This window comes from Bombus affinis, chromosome 13, assembly GCF_024516045.1.
Source record: "Bombus affinis isolate iyBomAffi1 chromosome 13, iyBomAffi1.2, whole genome shotgun sequence".
NCBI classification, from domain to species: domain Eukaryota; kingdom Metazoa; phylum Arthropoda; class Insecta; order Hymenoptera; family Apidae; genus Bombus; species Bombus affinis.
The window spans coordinates 11,854,439-11,868,216 of NC_066356.1; the positions used below are offsets into that span (position 1 = coordinate 11,854,439).

A 13,778-nucleotide genomic window follows, 5' to 3' on the forward strand; every position below is an offset into this window, starting at 1 on the left:
CCCCCATCTGCCTAATGACCCGAAAAGTCTGCCGCTGCTACTGCTGCTGCCGCTATCGCTACCGTTGGTCGCTGCTTCTACTACAACGACGTCGTCGAGGACGATAGAGGAAGGGAGAGAAAAAAGGTCTCGACGAGATGCCCGTTAAGTGGCGAGAATCGTCGCCGGGAAAAGGTTCGGGATCTTGTCCTGCATCCAGGAGCAACGATCGTTACCACTCGGACGGATGTGCCGGAACAAGGGGCTGGCGTGCCGCGTACACTCCTTCTTTCCGGTGTCTTACATAATTCCTCGTCCGTTTTTCTCCGCTGCTGCAACCCTTCTTCCTACGGCGACCCCCTTGGCTCGTTTTCACCCCCTTCAAACGGTGGAGCAGCAGCCACACCGTCTCAACAATGGGACTCATCAGGCATCGAGAATAAATTATGCTCGGCCATGTCCGCCAGAAAAATGACCAAGCCGTGAAATTAGAGCTTCCACTTGCTGCGAAAAAAAAGAGCAGCGGAGCTCGCCGTCCGATCTTCTTACAATCCTCGCTAATTAATATCTGGAAAGACGAGACAGGGCGACGATATGCAGAAGGATCTTGGCAAATTGTAGTCGAAGCTCGTCAGATCGGGAAAATGTTGGTACACGCGTGAACATTTTTATCGTGTGGCGAAGACGAAGCAAGGCAGAGGCAAGGCAGAGGCAAGGCAGAGGCAAGGCAGAGGCAAGGCAGAGGCAAGGCAGAGGCAATGCACAACAAATCGGTGAAAATGAGTTCGTCGGCCTCGGTCAGGAAGAAGTAAACCACAGGAAGAAAGGGTTTCCAGCTTTAGGGGTCGGCGACCCTGACACGTTCCCTCTGGGCGGGCTGAAAAAAAAAAGAAAAAAAGAAAAAAGAAAAAAGAAAAGGCCAAGGTATCGGTTGAAAAGAAAAAAAACGATAAAGAGTTTCGAACAGGGCAGGTGAAACGGTCCGAGAGGGTGAGCGCGAGCGAGACGGAAGAAGCTACCATATGCCCGAATAACGTTCCACCCGCGTACGATGCGACCAACCGGTACAACGAGTTTCTTTGCCATCGTCGACAACGGGGGAAACTACCCGAATATCTTTCCACGTGAATCAAACACCGCGTTAACGATGGAATTTCCTATAAACGTCAGATACGTACGTCCGATGCGACTGTCACAATTCAAGATCGTTCGCAAGTATGCTTCTTCGATATATTGCGATTCAAGCATCTCACACCGATGGAAAATCTCTCTGTGTGCGGACGCCGTCTATCGCGGCCATGGCTCCACAGCTACGAGCGATTCGCGTGTATTTTCCTCCTTCCGATGCAAGTAATTTCTTAAGAATCGAAACAGACGATAGATCGGATAAGGGTGGGAATAACCAGACGAGATCGAATCCTATCGCGATCTAGCACGCGCGTATCGTCGTATGGTAGTCCGACGAGACTGTACATGTTTATCGCACATTTGGCAAAAATTAACGGTCTGCTTTTGCTTGAAATTATTAAAGAAAACGAATTCTATAGCCACGAAACGACAGACACTTAGTAGCCGCTTATGGCCGACAACAGCGTACGTTTAACAATCGTAGGAAACTCCAATTTAAGACGTCCGATGCTCGCATGGGATGTGTTTTCCAAAGATACGGTCCAAAGACGATGGCGAAGAACGATCGGAGCAACGCCGAGCCACAAGAATATCGATTATGGACAGCCGCTGATGCTCGAACGTCTGCCACTCGACGATTCTCAAACACTCCCGGCACGTTTGTCCGTCATCGTTCGTGGAGATATCTGGGAAACTAGATTGCCAGACCTTGCTATTCCAACTGCCTGTGCCGATAGAAACGATACGTAGCAGCAACGTACCCCGAAGAAAACGGTCAGAGAGAGAGAGAGAGAGAGACCGGACCGAATACGATCCGGTTTTCGAGTTACTCGCCTTGCAAATACCACGTTTGCCCCGTTCATTTCGTAAATCGTACTTAAACGTATTTAATCGTATTTAATCGTATTTAATCGTATATAATGGTATTTAACGGTATTTAATGGTATTTAATGGTATTTAATGGTATCCAATGGTATCTGGCAAAGCTTCGTACATCGAACTATTCTTAAAACAGACGGCAGATCGTTGCGGAGGATGGATATTTCGTTGCTGAAACGAATCATTGAAAAACGCAAACTGCCGAGAAAGCACGGGGTTACGCGTTGCCATGGTCGCCAGTAGGTTTTGAAGAGAATGTACCGGGGTGATTTGGCCTAGACTACTGATGATGACTGTACCCCGCGTATGCGAGGGATATAGGCACACATACTCGTGAAATTTCGCACGTACGTACGTACGGTACATTCGCCAGGGGGTAGAAATCATTAAAGGGGCGTGGCGTGCCCGTGGTTGCCCGGATGACGGTCACGTGAACCAAGATGGCCGCCAAGCGGGAGGGCTCCCCTCTTTGCAACAGTCATTTGTTATCGGCCATTTTATTTTAATGATTTCCATGCATGCGTGAAACGCTCGGCTGCATCGCTCGGGAAAGGGATGTTCGCTCTCTCGCTCTCCCCCCTTCCCTCCCCTCCCGCCGTTCTCACTCGCTCACTCACTCGCTCGCTCGCTCACACACACACACAACACACAGCACACAACACACACACACGCACTCTCTCTCTCTCTCTCTCTCTCTCTCTCTCTCTCTCTCTCCCGATCTTGCTCTAACTATCCCGCTCGCACTCTATGCGCCTGGTAACGCGCTCTCCTAGCGCGATACACGCTACACACACACACGCACACACACACATACATACATACACACACACACACACACACACCGCAACCAACGCGCCGCTAACGTTGCTTTCATGGTAATTTCAAAGCCTATAAATTTCGGTCGCATCCGCGTTAATGCTCTTCCTTCTTTCGATAAATTTCATACGATTTGCTGCTCGTGATTTCCGTGATTACCAAGTAATTCCGAGCGGCGCTTCGCGTCCACCTGATAATCGAGCCTCGCGCCAGCGGGTCCCGACGCTTCTCGACCGATCCACCGGAAAAGGAAGAAGAAATTCCTAAAACTGACCAAACGATTATCACGGTTCTTATCACAGTCGCCGAACGAACAGGAATCGTCGAACGGTAGGAGACGAGTTAATTCAAAGGCCGCGAGGAAAATAATAACGAGCGCCTCGTGCCCGAAGAACAGCGTTATAATCATGGTGATAAAACGGGTATAAAAGCGAACCAACTGGTTGCTACGAGAGACCGATTCGGCTCGTTACATTGCCGTAATTTGTTTAATAGCCTACGGTACCGTAATCATTGATTCGATTGTTAAATCCGTAATGACTCGGCATTATCGTTGCAATAATTAATACACGACGGCTAGGATCGCGGCCTTAAGGGTTGATCAATGTCTTTTTATATCGTTCTAAGTGATTACCGCTCTTCCAACGACCCGCGAGATATCGTCGTTCCGAATGCTATCGATAATTCCGGCGTGCGGATGGGAATTAATAGCATCTATCGAAGATCAACGTCGTGCTTTGCTTTTAATCCACATTCAAAGTTAAATTACTCTTAAACTGGCTGCTTTGCCCGAACAAATCCTGGATAAGCGCACTTTAATTAGCACGAAAATGGACGTAACATCGCCCTTCCACAAATACTTTCCGATTGAACCAAGGTTAACGTAATCAACGTCGCATCGGTTCCGCCGTCAATTTTCCACCATCAACTAACCCTCTAGCCTCGCAGTCCAACTCAAGCAGCGCGATTCGCTGTTTTGCCCGTTCGTTCGCCGGTCAAACGCCGGTATAACTTTTAACGGATTCCGGCAATGGGAAATCCTCCGCACATGGCCGATGATCCCGTCGTTGAACGCGAAAGCACGGAAAGAGCCGCCAAAAATATTTCGCCTCCTTTCGATTTTGCACCCTGGTCGCGGTCGTTCGACGAAACGGAATAGCCAAAGCGAGAGAAAGAAAAAGAAAGAAAAAAAAAAAGAAGAAAAGAAAGAAGAAAGGATAGCAAGAGAAATGGTCATCGAAGCGGAGGGGGCGCGCTCACGGCAAATATCATCGCGATATACAAACATTCCATTCGTTGGCTCGCAGCGTTCTCATCCCCGATTTTTCCCCGGCAACTATGTATTCGCTCTCCCCCGTGTCGCGAAATTCAAGGTATCGCTCGTACGAATAGCTGGACGAGCATCATGGAGCGAGATGGGGCGAGTACCAGAGGAGGGCAGAAAGACGAGGTCATCGCAGCGCGAGCAGAACGCACGTGCGTGTGAGTGCGTGCAATTTAATGATTTCCAGCCGGAATTTCGATGATGGCAAACTGGAATGGAGGGGAAAACGGCGAGAAAGAGGGAACGACGGGCAGACAAAGAGGGAACGAGGGAACGAGGGAACGAGGGAACGAGGGAACGAGGAAACGAGCGAGTGAGAGAGAGCGTGTGTGCAACGACGGGTTGGTCAGGGCCGGCTTGTTGCACACGCGCAAGATCTCACGAGAGAAACAAAGAAGAGTGCGAAGGGAGGAGGACAGAGAAATACATAGGGAGGAACAGGCAGGCAGGCAGGCAGGCAGGCAGGCAGGGAGGGCGGGAGGGAGGGAGGGAGAGAGAGATAGGACGTAAATTTTCTAGCGGTGCGTTCATTTGTTCGTTCAACGAAATGCGAATGCATTATACATGGATTGCAGGGGACATTAATTTTCTGCCGTGGACGTGTAGTGGGCCGTGGAGGGCCGCTGGGTGGTCGGTGCTACGAAGCCGGAGGGGGCTCGCCGTTTCCACGGACGAGGCAAGAGGGTTGCAAAGGGAGGGGGTGTATACGAGCATCGAAGAGAACTGGAGGGAGAAAGGAAGAGAAAGAGCAGGATACAGTCAGATAGAAAAGCTCGAGAGAGAGAGAGAGAGAGAGAGAGAGAGAGAGAGAGAGAGAGAGAGAGGAGAACGTATCCAAGCTGTGTGTCGTACTCACACGTTCAACCACGTGCCAGCTTTTTCCCAGCTTTCTACCTACTTTTGCAAGCTCGGCGGTGATTTTGACGAGTGGACGACGAGGCGTATCGCGCGATAAAAAAAAAGAGTGCACACGCGCTGTACGATACGCAGGTACGCGTGACCGAATTCGTGGAAAAACGTGCGAGGAATTTCCCCGCGGATCGGGGGGTGGGGGTGGGCGGCGAAATACACGCGCCTGCGAAACCGCACCACTGACAAATAATCAAATATATCGCCACTCTCATTTGATATTCCGAGCTAGTGTTGGTGATGAATGTAATGACGTTATACACCGTCGGGGAATTACGGTCGTCAAGTAAAATTTAATGTCGATGCATGTTTAGTGTCGCCACGAGAGATACGCGGAAAGGCATTAAACCGGGAGCAATAAAAAGAGCATCGGGACGAATGCGTCCGCCAAAACGCATCCATCTCCGCCCACGTTATTTTCCCTCTGAAAGAAAAAACCTGCGGATTATCGTTTGCCCGATTAACCAAATCGAATGCGATTAACCGACGTTACATTTTATTCGATGGTAAAAGAATCGCAATGTGTTAATTAAACACGGGCAGCCTTATTTATTTACGTGGAATCGTTCGCGTGTACTCGTACAACGACCCGTTTCATTCACCGACGCTTTTTAAATCGTTTCGCTATGGCATCAATTCGTCCGCGCTTGTCGTCGACGGACATACCACGTACGTTTAAAAATCGTTCTGGCCACCGAAACGAAGGACGCAGCGTCGCTGGCAGAACAGAACCGCGAAATCTTCGATAGAGCAGATAGGTACTTTTCGTACGATAGAAAATGAACAAACTCGGAATGAACTGGAAACAGTGTATCATCGAGACAGCGGGTAGTTATACATACGTACGTCCATCGGTTGAAAGGTTGCGTGTCGTTCGAAAAAAGCATATTTGATAAATTCATACGCGATGCGTAAAACAGGCGTGTTTCAGTAAATGCAAACACGATAAAATTTTACGCGCGCGTACACGGCTTCTAAATAAACGCCACTCGTAAAACGGCCGCCTGGCCAAGCTTATAAAAATGATAAAGTAAAGCTCGTAAAAGTAATAGTTTACGTATTGGCTATAACTTTTGCCACGCGTTACGCGGCGTTTTCCAATCTTACATCGTGCCTGTCTCGTCTTTTCAATTTCTTTCCCGTCCTATCTCTCTTTCTCTTTCTCTTTCGCTTTCTATTTCTCTTTCCATTCGCCGATAAAAGCAGAACCTTACATCGATGTATTCATCGTGCAACGGCGCGTAATAAATAAATTTTACGCTGCTTCCCCTATCGTTTTGTCGCATTAATTTGCCATGTACGGCATAAGGAAAATATTACGACTACCGTAGAAACTTTTCGCGACGGATGACAAGTTCATCGAGAGATCCTGTTTTGTTTCTCGCGCTATCTCCAACGTTTGACGATACAATAAAGCGGCAAAGAATTTGGAATGGATAACTGAGAAAATAATTATCTCCCTGTCCGTAACCGTTTCTGCTATCAGCTACAAACAAATATGCCTCTGAAATGCAGTTCCAACAGCAGCACCTTTCGAAGGGTATAGGTTACTCTTTCAAATATTTGGTAGGTTTTCAACAAATTTTCTAACAGTGCTCAGTACAGTAAAGTAGATTCGAATTTGCATAAATATTCACAGTCTCGTGATGATATTCCGGATATCAAATTTATATTCCTGTTATTCGAAGAGAATCGAATCTTTCTCTTATTAAAGGACCTATACACCGCGACCCTCTCTTTAAGAATTGCTCCCTCTCTCTCTCTCTCTCTCCCCCCAATTCCGATATTGCCTCTACATTTGTAAATATCAAGTACGTGTGTATCATGGCGTGTTCGTTCCGAAGAATTTGATCTATCTCAAGTTGCAAGGGTAATGCCAGCGAGATAGCAGCCAGAGATATTAAAAAAGAAACGTGGACGATGTTATCGAGTTATTTTTATTAAAAGTTCGATCGAACTGAATAAAAGATGAATCTGGTCTGACGAGGAAGTAACAAGTGTAGCGAGAGTGGGAGAGGAAACGAGAAGGAAGAAAAAGGACGAGTGCCTGGGGTAAAAAGGATCGGGGAAGAATGTCGATATTAATAAAAGTTAAATTGAGCCAATCGCTTGTGGGAATTAGAATAGAGCAACGGGCGAGCAACGGGCGAGCAACGGGCGAGCAACGGGCGAGCAACGGGCTAGCAACGAACGAGAGAGCGTAATAAAAATTGCAGCGATCGAAAGCACCGTTCCTTCGACGCCAATCGATGGAATAGCTTGAGAGCTTCGACTGATATTTTCCCGCTAACATCGCCAGTTTAATATTAATCGGCTTTTCAAATAATTAGGAAAGAATCTGCATAAATGCTTGATGCGTAGTTAGGTCGGATAGCGAAAATTACTCCTGCAAATTGCCTCTCTCTGTGAGTGATCTCTCTCTGCTCGTTAATACGAATCTGCGTACAACGTCGATTAAAAATTCTCGAAAGCAATGATTCGATCGGCGAACCGGCCGCGATTATACGCGCAAACAGAGCGAAGGAGAAAGAAAAAAAAAAGGCCGACAAACAGATACGCGTTCATTGTTTTAAATCAGGGTGCTGGTTACGGGCTGTTAAAACAGCGACTCTAATGGTCGTTTTAAAACGAGTGGCATTTTTTACGCTCATCCCTAAATCTGGCCGCTGATACCTGTTGCACGTCCCCGGAAAAAAGTAATTCGACCAGCGACCTACGTTGTCTCGCACCGTGTTCTCGTATCTCATACGCGTTTCACGATTAATCGCCCATTCGAGGATCATTACGCTTTCACGAATACCGATGCGATTATCAATTACCGATCGATTCGCATTCTATCGACGCGATCGTGTCCAATTTTCTTTTCCTCTTTTTTTTTTTTTTTTTTTTCTTCTTTTCTTCTTTCTTCAACCTATCGACGAAATTAAAAGCTCGCGTCGTACCGTACGCGCCATCATAGTCGCAACTCCGCCACCGACGCGCGGCCGATTATCGTTATCGTTATCGTTATCGTTATCGTTATCGTTATCGTTATCGATAGATGTTGTCCATGCGCCGATTCACGGTACGAAATAAACTTTTCTTGTTGCAGGTGAACGTCCGTACAAGTGCCATCTACCGGATTGCGGGCGGGCATTCATTCAATTATCGAATTTGCAGCAACACCTTCGAAATCACGACGCTCAGGTGGAACGGGCGAAGAACCGGCCGTTCCATTGCAACATCTGCGGCAAAGGCTTCGCCACAGAATCCAGCCTTCGTACCCACACGTCGAAGGTCAGTCATGTATGTACCAAATCCGACGTCCAACAACAACAGGCATTTTGGCTACTTAACGCGGTGCTCGCACACGATAATAATCGAACCATGGTCGGAAAGATCCGGAGAACCGAGTCTAGAAAGTCAATCAGACGGTTGTACACGTGCGATATGTAACTCGTACATTACATCTATATGCATTATCATAACGTAACTCGCCAATCTCCGCTGGACGCTCTTCTGTCGGCCGACAAACGCTATTACGCATAGTTTTTTCCTTAACCGTGTTACGGAACACGTTTCTCTGTATGCACACATGGTGGCGGGTCACGCTTCTGTCCGAACCATTTCACTCAGCAGATTCAGTCTTATCTACCATAGGCTCCATCCTACTCTTTTCTTCGTTACGATCGTACGATACGTACGCAACTTTGTTAAACGTCACAGACCAAACGATCCGATCCGCGAAAACCGGCATACCGTTCAATCAGTTGTCCATGTTCGCGGGGCCAACCATTCGATGCACTGTAAAACGCGTGTTAATCGCGCTTTAAAACGCGCTAACGTAGCAGTTTCGAGCCACCGCGACGAGATCGATGTTTCGTTTCATCTCCGTAGGATCGTGAGACAAGGGACACCACTCTCGCGTTAAACCGTGCAAAGAGTTTCGCTCCCGGTTCGCAAGTGCCACGTAACTCTACGACGCGACAGTCCCCGCGCGTGCTGCTGCCGCTGCTGCTGCTGCTGCTGCTGCTGTCGTAACGATAGACAAAGATCCTAACAGTAGCTTAGATCATTCCGCTGGGTTTCTTCGTAACGCTTGGGACTGCTTTGGTTGTGGGTTTTCTGTTCCTTTTTTTTTTCTTTTTTTTTTTTTTTCTTTTTCTTCACCGACAAGCCGCTTCGAATTTTGAACGGCAGTTCGCAGGGCGATACAGGCCAATCTTCGTTCGACACACGCCTTCATTCTGTCGCCCATTATATCGATCGCTAACCGTCCTTGCAATATCGTCACTGCGATCTTCATTCGACGACGGCCGTAGCACGCCACGACTCGACGAGAAAAAGATAAACCATCCAAGAAGAAGCAAGCGTCGAGACGTTCGTTTCGTACGAACTCAACGAGCCAGCGTGACTCGAGAAATCGTCGTTTAAGGAGCAACGGGACACGATCAACGATCGGTGCTCGTTGACGCGTCAGTCCCGTTTGGAGAACAAAACCGCGAATGTCGGGGGAAACAACGTGCATTACAAATCGGACGTAGAGAGAGAGAAAGAGAAAGAGAGAAAAAATCGAATCATCTGGAAGGAAGATCGCGTCCCCGACGCTTAATCGAATTCACCCCTGGCAGTGAATCGCGGCACGTAGCGATTACCAGAGGAATCTTGTACGGTGGGGTGGTTTTTTGCCCGGTTCGCTCGGCCAACTGAATTTCTCAACCCTTTCGCCGCGCCAGGCACATGTCTTGACGAAAAAACGTGGGAAGGCATCTGTCGAGCCGTCCGTGACTCGGTCTTTTCTCTTGTTTCTCTTTGCTTGTCTTCTCGCGCTTCTCGCGCTTCTTTCGCCACAGTGAAGAACCAATCGGGTTCTTTTTACCCTGTCCAATTAGACCAAGCCTGTTGCGTAACCAGTCGTAAACCGACAATCTCCTTGTAAGCTCGTCGTAACTTCTAAAAGAAGAAGCGGTAAACTCCAACGGATTATTCGCTCCATTGATACTCTACGATCGAGACGATATTCTAACGACATTCTAACGAGTACCGACAGATTCGTCGAGTCTGCCTTTACGCGCGTCGCCCTCCATAGCGTCGAGTCTGATTGATTTGGCCCACGCTTGTCCATCGGCGCGCGCGACAGCAACGCGTCGGTATCTTTGAAGGAAGGAAAGAAGGAAGGAAAGAAGGAAGGAAAGAAGGAAGGAAAGAAGGAAGGAAGGAAGGAAGGAAGGAAGGAAGGAAGGAACCAAGACGCGTTTTTCTATCCAGAACCTTTTTAACGCCTGTTTCGTATAAAACGGCGAGGAATCAGGTGCTTCCAAAGAGCCACGCGATCGTAATCCGAGTTACACGCCGCTTCCTCGGCAATAAATATCCTTCTTTTAACACGCTCCGCTCGTCAAGATCCTTTTAATTGAAAGCTAATCCTCGGCTAAAGCGTTCGGCTTCTTTCCCCCGTTCCGTGACCCGATAAATCTCCACGAGAACCGTCCCAGGGATTCGACTTTCCACCTACGAGGGCGGTGGTACACGCGCAACTCGTGTTCGTCGCCGATAATCACCGACAAACGCGTTTAATAAAATAACGAGAGATACGGTGTTTCGCGAGTCGCTGCGAGGGGATGAAAACGGCTCGAGTTAAAAGTAGCCCGCGTTCAGCGCGCGTCTTTGTAGCGCGCGAGTCCCGGTTCGAAAGAAACCGTGAAGAGGAAGAAGACGACCGACTAGTGAAAGAAGAAGGAGGACGAGCAGAAGCAGGAGAAAAAGGAAAAGAAGGAGGAGACGGATGAGGGGGCGGGGGTGGAGGGGGAGGGAGGAAGAAGCACGAACACGAAACACGAGCAGGAACACGGAGAGGAAATCTTGCGAGAGAGTGCAGAGAAGTAATTAAAAGCCGCCAGCGCGACAGAAACAGAGTTCGTCCGCCTGGTGAAAATAAAACGAAACGAAACGAAACGAAACGAAACAAACGGAGAGAGAGCTCGAGCCCATCTTGCGCGGCTAATCGAATTTTCGCCAGGGCAGATTTCTTGAAATTGTTTTCGCTATTCCAGGCTATCTAGTCCCATCCCTTCGTCAACTACCCTGATAGCTAATGGATCGTTGTCTAAAACGGCAAGAAGAAAAAAGGAGAAAGAAGAAGCGAAAGTAGGAGAGAGCGGGAGAAAGGGGAAACGAAAGAGTTACGCTCTGGGTCGAGGCCTGGCGTGTCGACGAAACATTATCCCGGCCGAGAAAGACAATACACTCCGAGTACGATATTATAATAGGCCGGAGCGTAAATGTATTATACGGAACGATCGGTAGCCAGCCGTAGAAACTTGGATTTCCTCCCTCTGCGCTTCCTTCGTGCGTCTTACGAACTGTGTTATCCCTTTCTTTGTTTCGAGCCAGTCGAACAACGGGCCGACGTTTCTTCCAATTCACGCGAGCTTTACGCGTTCGCAGACTTGCCGTTAGACGATAATCATTCGACGCGGGGACGCAGACTGGTCCGATCGAGCAAATCAATTGCAAACGCGGATCGTCTGTCTGCCTCGTTTTGCCTTTTCGGTCGGGCACCTCTTTTCTTTTCTAACGCGACCAGAGAGAAAATATATAGACGCGACAAAACGTCGAAGCACTGCGAACTCGCCCGTGTCTGTGGTTTCTTCGCTGCCTCTCCGTCACGTCTTACCCACTTTTGCGTGGCACACAGCCTTCGTATTTATCCGTAGTTTAGCGGTACAAGGGGGTTGAATGTCGTGCAACACGATACAACCCTTTCTGCTGGCGTACTTTCTCGTACCTTCGACCTTCTTCCGACTCACCTCCGGGCTCTTCCCATCGAGCCCCTCTACCCTCTTCTTAATTGCCCAAGCGCGCAGCTCGGTAAAAACTCGTTAGCCATTAGATTTATTTTTCCTCTCGCCACGGGGATTCGTTCCGTGTTTGAAAAACCGTGCCGCGCCGCGTCCGTTACGCTGCTTCTTTAACTTTGCTTTCCCTATCTTTTATATACATTTTTTTTTCTCGCTGTTTCTTTTCTTATGTTTTTCCTTTTTTCTTTCTTTTTCTTTTTCTTCCCTTTCTCTTCTTTCGATCAAGAAATTGACCGCGACTCGATGATCGAAATTTCACCGTCACCGAAACAGCCGTCGGAACAGCCGGCAGAACATTGCAATGCGCGTAAAAGCACCGTCGAATTGCGAACGAAACGCTTGTTTATACTCTTTGTATCAAGCAAGGGACGTTGGAATGTGGGCATTCTGAAAAATGCAACTGAATCTAAACGATATTTAATTGTCTCGAATTAATGTAAATTGATCTTCATTTCATGCTGGTCTCTCTTTGTCGCAGTGTTCCAAGTACCCATGGCAACGATTAAAGGTAAAATGATCGGGTCAAAATACGGGAGAGCCCATGGGAATTCCTTTCGGGTGTAATTCCGATATGCTTGCAAAATTTCACGTTTCATTTGTCCATCGACAGTAACGAGGAAACCGCGGCTCGCTCTCTTTCGATCGATTTTCACCCCTAAACTCGACGAAACTCCGAGGAAATTCGATATACGTTCTCCACGTGTCTAGTATCTGGCGTTCGTTGATCGATCACGTCCTCTGCATCCTCCGTGATAATTGGCTACATTAGGAGCCCCGATACGCACGATCTAACGATTCCGATGTTTCTCCATCTTATCGTCGATATCAGCAGAAACGTTCACGCTCGCGTTGTTCGCGGCGCCCTGTGTGCTTAATACCTCGCCAAGTACGGTCTAAGAGTCGTCCTTCGATCCAAGCCTGCCAATCGCCTGGGAAACAGGATGCACGCAATCTCAACTTCTTACGCACATGCTCCTATACGCGCGTTTTCCGATCAAACGATTTGCCCATCGCTGCGGGTAACACCGATCGACTCCCCCGCGTGTTAGCCACGCGCCTCCAAACGTTAACATCCCTGGCCGGTGCGACATCGTTGCCTGGCGAGTCTCCAGAAGGACCTCGTCGTTCTTTGCCTCTTTTACGGCGTTAAAATAGAAAAGTGGGACGCGTGCCTTTCGTGGCAGAGCGTCTCGTAAACCGGGCCATTCGGTCCGAAACTTCTTTTTCCGAGCAGTTTCGACGTATTCGTTTTTCGCGGTACCGTTTTCTCGCGGCATCGTTTTCTCGCGCCACCGAGAGAACACCTAAAGAACACCGAGAGAACACCGAGCCCCAACCATCTAACTCGAATCAACGAGATCTCCTCTCGTCTATTCCGACCATTTTTTTTTTCTCTTCCCCCGATCTCGGATCCCCCTCGATATTAATTTTTTTGCACAGTCTCCGCCTCAGCGAGCCCCCTTTCTCTCCTCTCTGTCTCGGTACCGTACACGCAACACTCCATCGCCGATCGAAACCTAATGAAATCATTCCCGCTCCGATTCGGCCGGGGTGGGATTTCTGCCCATTGTGCAACACCCCTGAGTTTTTTTCGCTCTCCTAGTAACGAAAACGTTAGAGGGTCGCGTCGAAACTGCTATTGGTACAACACGGGGGGAGCGGGGGGGAAGCTGCATCCTCAACCCTTCGCCGATAGTTGCGTTTTCTCTTTCTTCTCTTTTCTTTTCCTTTTTTTTCTCCACTCTCTCTCTCTCTCTCTCTCTCTCTCTCTCTCTCTCTCTCGAATCCCGCTCGCCTTTTCTCCTTTTGCTCTTCGGGGGTGATCGGACATTCATAACCCGTGGATTACCAGCGCGTGATACGCCAAAAAACGCGTCGGCCTGTAGCAATATGCGATAGGTGGC

The 13,778-nt window shown here is 48.5% G+C and overlaps 1 protein-coding gene across 16 annotated transcripts in view; it reads left to right on the forward strand.

The window, feature by feature from the left end:
• LOC126923173 (zinc finger protein 853) overlaps positions 1–13,778 on the forward strand; it is an 81,920-nt gene that overhangs the window by 38,977 nt on the left and 29,165 nt on the right. For 9 of the 16 annotated variants that reach the window (XM_050736372.1, XM_050736362.1, XM_050736368.1 and 6 more), the window contains 2 exons: positions 8,127–8,320; positions 12,353–12,382. In XM_050736372.1, the coding sequence (XP_050592329.1) occupies positions 8,127–8,320; positions 12,353–12,382 (224 nt within the window). The remainder of the gene's footprint in view (positions 1–8,126; positions 8,321–12,352; positions 12,383–13,778) is intronic. The other 7 variants (XM_050736367.1, XM_050736371.1, XM_050736369.1 and 4 more) reach the window with 3 other exon arrangements.